Source organism: Capricornis sumatraensis, chromosome 2, assembly GCF_032405125.1.
Source record: "Capricornis sumatraensis isolate serow.1 chromosome 2, serow.2, whole genome shotgun sequence".
In the NCBI taxonomy this organism is placed as follows: Eukaryota; Metazoa; Chordata; class Mammalia; order Artiodactyla; family Bovidae; genus Capricornis; species Capricornis sumatraensis.
Genome location: NC_091070.1, coordinates 115,746,451 through 115,752,500, shown reverse-complemented (window position 1 = coordinate 115,752,500; position 6,050 = coordinate 115,746,451). Strand labels below are relative to the sequence as shown.

At 56.8% G+C, this 6,050-nt stretch overlaps 1 protein-coding gene across 2 annotated transcripts in view; it reads right to left on the bottom strand.

The window, feature by feature from the left end:
- Nucleotides 1-373: 373 nt before the first annotated feature.
- The window catches only part of MEF2D (myocyte enhancer factor 2D), a 29,379-nt gene continuing 23,702 nt past the window's right edge, over nucleotides 374-6,050 (bottom strand). For both annotated transcript variants that reach the window (XM_068965802.1, XM_068965801.1), the window contains 4 exons: nucleotides 5,886-6,015; nucleotides 2,134-2,347; nucleotides 1,374-1,680; nucleotides 374-1,036 (listed from right to left, as the gene is read on the bottom strand). In XM_068965802.1, the coding sequence (XP_068821903.1) occupies nucleotides 1,025-1,036; nucleotides 1,374-1,680; nucleotides 2,134-2,347; nucleotides 5,886-6,015 (663 nt within the window). In that variant the 3' untranslated portion in view covers nucleotides 374-1,024. The remainder of the gene's footprint in view (nucleotides 1,037-1,373; nucleotides 1,681-2,133; nucleotides 2,348-5,885; nucleotides 6,016-6,050) is intronic.

Genomic DNA, 6,050 nt, shown 5'->3' with positions numbered 1-6,050 from the left:
CTCTGGGGATGTGTACGTGCAAGGAAGAGCGAGTCCCCTCACTCACACTAGTCCCTGGATGCAAGGGTTTCGGTCCTCAGACGCCCCAGGGTGCCTGAGGCGGCTCCTGCTGAGTCACCTCCCTCTCCCGGTTCTCCCTGCACTTCGTGGCCAGCTTTGCTGGGCTGGTGTCAGCTGAGGGATGGGGAGCTATTGCACTGTATATCTTAGAGAAAACGCTGGGGAAGGGAGGGGGCGCAACTCACCCCCTGTCCCAGCCCCTCGGCCCCTCCTCAGCCCTTTCCTCAGGCTCTGTCTCTCTCCTGCTGTGCTTCACAGGGGCCCCACCCCAAACCCCTCCCCGACAGCCTTCCAGCCCCAGTGCTGCTGGGCCAGCACCTCCACACCTTGGAGGCGCAGCTCACACAAGAATGGGAGAGAGTGTATGCGCGTGCACAGGGGCCTTTGGGGCCCAGGCCCATGGGCCTGTGGCCACAAGAACAGCCCGGAAGCAGAGACCCTTTCCAGAACCTCTGCCTCACTTTCCCCCTAAAACACAAAACCACTCATTGAGCCGACTTTGGGGTCTCAGTCTATTGTAAGGGGTTTTTGTTGTTTGGTAGTTTTTTTGGTTATTTCCCTCTATCTGGGGGATGGGGTGGGAGGGTTCCGCATGCAGGGCTCGGCGCCTGTCCTTTCCCAAGGCCTATCGGGCCCCCCACCCCCTCCTGCAGCATATGTGTACAACGTGCAAAGTGTCCCCCGCTTCCCGCAAAAAAGAGCCCCTCCCAGCCAGTGAAAATGGCGGGGGGTGCAGAAAGAGGGGATGGGCACATCCCCTCTCCAAAGCGAGAATCCAAATTAAAAAAAATATAATAATAATAATAATAATATAATAATTATACACAAATGTAACCGTCAACAGGACACGGAGCACAAGAAAGGAAGTGGGGGGTCGAGCAGGAGGAGCCCAGGACAGGGAGGGGTGGGCGGTGAGATTGTCAACTCTTCATCAGGGAGGCGGAGAGGAGGGGAGTGGGGATCGTCACTTTAATGTCTGTGAAGAGAGGAGATGGAGAAGGGGGTGTGAGGGCGTGGCCCAGGCCACGGGCTCTGTGCCCCCCAAGCCCCTCTCCCAGCAAGGCCGGGACTCTGGTGGCAGGGCCAGCTCTGAGGGGGAAGTCATCGAGCAGAAGGACTGATGCTGGAGGCAGGGGAGATGGGCCTCTGGTCGGGGGGGAAAAGGGTGCCGGTCCTGCCCTGTGCGGGCTGACGGAAGGGTTAGCTGGCCACAAGGCCTCGTGGGTGGGAGACGAGACAGGCTGGGGTTGGCTTATGGGGCAGTCTCTGGGTGGAGCAGACAACGGTAGACAGGAGGGGCGACGCTACAGTACCCAGGTGTCGAGTCGCATCCTCTTCACAGCTGAGCCCTCAGCCTCAGGCTCTGGGGCTGGGCGCAGCAGGCCCAGTGTGGGCCCGAAGTCCCCCCGTCCATCATCCCGGTCCCCCGTCTCGTAGGAGCCCCCAGCCGGGCTGCTGAGAGCGTCGCCAGGCTCAGGGCGGGTGGCCGGAAACACAGCTGGAGGTGGAGGCGCAGGGCTGCGCTCACGGCTGGGGGACACTGGTTCCGATTTGATGCTGATGTGGGGGTGGGTGGTGACTGTGAGGGCGGCACCCACGTGGGGCAAGGGGCTGCCCGGGCTGGAGACAGGCAATGGGCATGGAGTGCAGGGGACAGAACAGAGGACGTGAGTGACCGAAAAAGTGAGGGGAGGTCACAAGCCAGAGAAAGGACAGAGAATGAGAAGATGGGAGGTGGGGTTGGGGTGGAGACAGGTAGGTGGAGAAAGAGACCACAAAGGCGGGGGGCGGGGGTGCCGAGAAGGGAAAGGAAGGAAGAGAAATCATGTTAGTTTTCTTTCTGACCCATGTCATCTGCAGCCTGGGGGGCCCCCACCCCTGGGCTGGCTCTGGGAGAGGCTCAGGTGGGTCTCCCAGGCCCACACCACGGATGCCAGGGCTGCCACTTAGTGGCTCCATGCTGTCCACTGACAACAACTCTGAAGGGATCTCAGATCTCTGAAGGCCTCTCCTCTTCCCGTCTGTCACTCTCCCGCCACAGACACCACCGGCAGGGCGGCCCCCAGGACTCACATTAGGTTGCTGAGAGACACAGGGACCAGGTGGGGCTGCTGCTGAGGTGGCTGTTGTGGCTGCTGGGGTGGCTGGGGTGGCTGCGGCTGCTGCGGAGGCTGCGGCTGGGGTGGCTGCTGCGGCTGCTGCCAGGCAGTGACATTGCTGAGCGACAGCCCCCCAGGTGAACTGAAGGCTGGTAAGGAGGAGAGCTCTGCACTGGTCAACTGGTAATCTGTACAGGGTAAGGGAGGAAAGTGAGGGGGAGCTTCCCACTGTGGGAAAGAGGATAGAGGCTCTCACGCCCTGGGGAGCCGCCTCCAAGAGTTCTATCAAGGTGGGGGGAGTTGTTAATGATAGCTGTGAATAATTAAATCAGCCCATCTGAACTCAGTGAAGACGGCACTCAAAGAAACGCAAATCTTAACCATGAGGTGCTGCTTTTTAACAGGATGTAAAAGAGAGGTGGTTTTCTAAAACAAGTGTTGAACTTTTTTTCTTTTCCCCAGCCATGTGTAGGTATCACTTTTAGAATGCCAGTTTTAAAAAAGAAGGGGAAAAAGGTAGGTAGGGAAAGTCTAATACATGTTTAACTGTCATCTCTTCGACTGCCAAGTTCCAAGTGCCTTTCTGGGACAGAAGGGAATCGAGGGAAAGGCTAGGTGAATGGCGCCTCTGAAACGAACGACTGGAACACAAAGGACAGGTGGCAGCAAGGGCTCCAGCTGCTGCGTCCACAAACTCAAGAGGACGCACCTCTGCTGCCCAGGAGGGCCTGTGAGGGGAACGGGCCTGCGGGACAACCGCCCAGGGTCTGGTGATTTCCCCATGAGGTGGCGCATCTTGTTTTCCAAAATGCCTGTCTCAGTGAAGAAACTGTGATATTTGCACTGTCACAGAACAAACAGAACCGTGAAATGTTTCACAATTTACACAGCCCTGTTGGATTTCATGCTGCAGCCTGTTTGGGACTGTTTAGAAAATGTCTTCCCTGAGGAACAGGGCCGACACTTGGTGGTGTGGTGAGGAGGACGTACCGGCCAGCCGGCCCCCTGCCACACCACCTGAGGGGCTGTCTGCTCCAGCCCTCTGGAGCAGGGAAGACAGGATTATCTGTGCAGTGGAACAGACAGGAGCAGGATGCGAGCCATGGGGTCAAACTTCCTGGCCACCTCCACTCACAGGCCATGTGACTTTGGTGAACGAACTCTGCCTGTAAACTAGAGGCAAAAAACCTGCCTGCCTCACACAGCTGCCCTGAGGACTGAGCGAGTTGATGCATATGAAGCTTAGAGAACAGTGTCTGGCACGTAGTAAATATTCACAGGATTTACCTGCTGTTATTATTCATTCACCAAAGAGGCAACTGCAGCCTCAAGTTTGAGGAACTCTCCCCAGGTCACAGTGAAAACCAATGGCAGAGCTCAGACAAGACCCGAGGCTTCTTTATTATCTCTGAATCTCACTCTATAGATGGTCCATGCTTGCCTCTGGTCTTACAACAATGTTAGCCAGGAGTGTTGAGACACTTAAATTTAAAAGGCAGACCAAGGGCAGACAGGAGCCCCGAGGACCAACTCTTTACAACACTCATTTCAGAAACAAGGACACCAACCCTGAGGAGTGCGGTGCCTTGCCCAACGGCCACAGCCAGTGACTGGTAGGGACTCGACCCCCAGTTCTGCACTTTCCCACCACACTCCCGCCCTGCCTACGTACAGACCTGACTCCCCACCCACCCGGCCCCTTGGTCTGCTCCTAGAAGGACCACCACCAGACCTCTGCAGCCAGTGTCAACAAGGGGCCAGGCCTGTCCCTACCCGTGATTTCCAGAGGCAGGTCACCCCCAGCTGGAGTTTGGACGGGGGCCAGGGACTATAAACAGTGAACAGCTAAACAGCAATGTGTTCACTGGGGTTCTGTTTATATTCAGAGGGTCACCTGAAAACACCTGCTGTTTAAACTGAGATCTACTTAACTACTCCTGCAGCAGGAGGAACTGGAGCCCCTGGTTTTCGAGAGGATGTGAGAAAGCCCAAATGCTTCCCAGCAGGGCTCCGAGGGCAGCCCAGGGTCAGAATCTGCTTTCTCACCAGCCTGACAAATAGAGTCTAAAGTCTGGCTTTGCTGAGCGTCTGTCCCAGGTTCACGGACACAAACTAACCTCCCTCCTGCTCCACAGAGACCGGTGAAGGGCCTGAGAAGACGGCAGGAAACCACCACCATGGGATTCTCGAGTCAACAGCAGCTCCTGAGGGCCGCCCTCTACCAACTGCGCCGGCTGCCAGGGCTAAAAGGGCCTCAGAGACTCGTCCACCCACAACTCACTGGGGAGAACTCCTACTGGGCTCCATGGGTGCTGCCATCTGAAGCAGTCCTCTCTAAAGCTGCCCTAGGACACAGCAACTTAGCAGCGCGCACACACAGGAGCACGCGCAAGGGACAACGGGCTGCACAGACACCCGGGTGATAAACTCTGGACCCCCAACACACATGCCAGGGTCTGCCCCTCAGCATGAGGCAGTCCCTCCAGCTCCTTCACCTGCCCTAAGGGCCTTTCCTACACACAGGGCTGGGTTCTGGAGTTTTGCACACAGGGAAGAGGTGGGGTTCTGTGGCTCTCTGTACTGGTGTCTGGGACCTACCTAGCATGATTCGACTCTGGAATGGGGGCTTGGAGAGTGGGGAGAAGTTTAGCGGTCTCTGTTCTAGTCTGATTTCACAGCAGAACAGCCCTGATGCAAGTCACTCACATCTGAGACAAGCTGGGGAGCATGAGAGGCTCGCCTCAGTGAGAAAAACAGACCAGGGCCCCAGCCACACAGATGCTCTGAAGCAAGGTGACAAGGCGTTTCTGCACTGGGAAGTCCTTCTTGACACAGCAGCTTGGAATGCAGGGAAGGGTGTTCAATCACAGACTGTCCCTGGGAGGGTGTGAGTGGGTGACAGGGGCCGGGACAGCCCTGGGGACCCAAGAGAGTCCAAGCACTGGGTGTCCTTTCTGAATTCTGCTACCCAGAGACCTCTCTCACGTCACCAAGTGACACGCCACCTTCAGATCCCCTCCCCCACCTTCATCGGACTTCCTCCTCCCTTCCCCCGTCATTATTCCACCAAACCAACATCAGGGTGAGAGCCCGCCTCCTCCTCCTCCACCTTGCCCTGGAGTCCCTACTTGGCTTTCCCAGGAAGCTGGATACATCTTCCTAACCGTGCCTCCCTCTCTCTCATTTCCTCCTCCTCCTCCTCCCCCCGGACCTGGACACGCTTCCCTCCCCACTCCCCGACCTGGTCAGCCTGAGTCACCCAGCTGCTCAGCCCACCTCAGACGGGAGCTGCCCAAGGACAGGGCTCTCCTTCTCCATCAGGTCCTATGTAAAAATAAGGGATACTCACACTCACTTAAATTTGATTTTTCAGACGAAACAATGAATAATTTTTCTGTAAATACGTCTTGGAGACAGTTTCAGGAACACCATCACCGTGTGAACGGCATCTGATGTTGCTGTTCACTAAATCTGGCAGCCTTAACTAGGTGCTGTGCTTGTGTGCTCATTCATGTCTGGCTCTGCAACCTCATGGACTATAGAGCCCACCAGGCTCCTCTGTCCATGGGATTTCCAGGCAAGAATACTCGAACCTCCTGGGGGGCTCCCCCAAATCAACGGCCTTCCTCAGACTGGGGCAGCCCCAGAGAATACACTGTGTTTGCTCGGTGGTCCCACCTTCCCCGAGGGCAACTGCACCTGGCTACATGTAACATGGACACTCACCTGTATTGTAGGCAGTGGGCATGGAGGAGAAGGGGAGGCCCTGGCTGAGTAAACTCGGTGTTGCCACGGAAACCACTGGGGTGGTGAGCGAGTGGGTAGACTGGGAGACCCCAAGGCGCTGGGCATTGTTCTGTAGGAGAAAACAGTCTGTCAGAGATGGCAGAT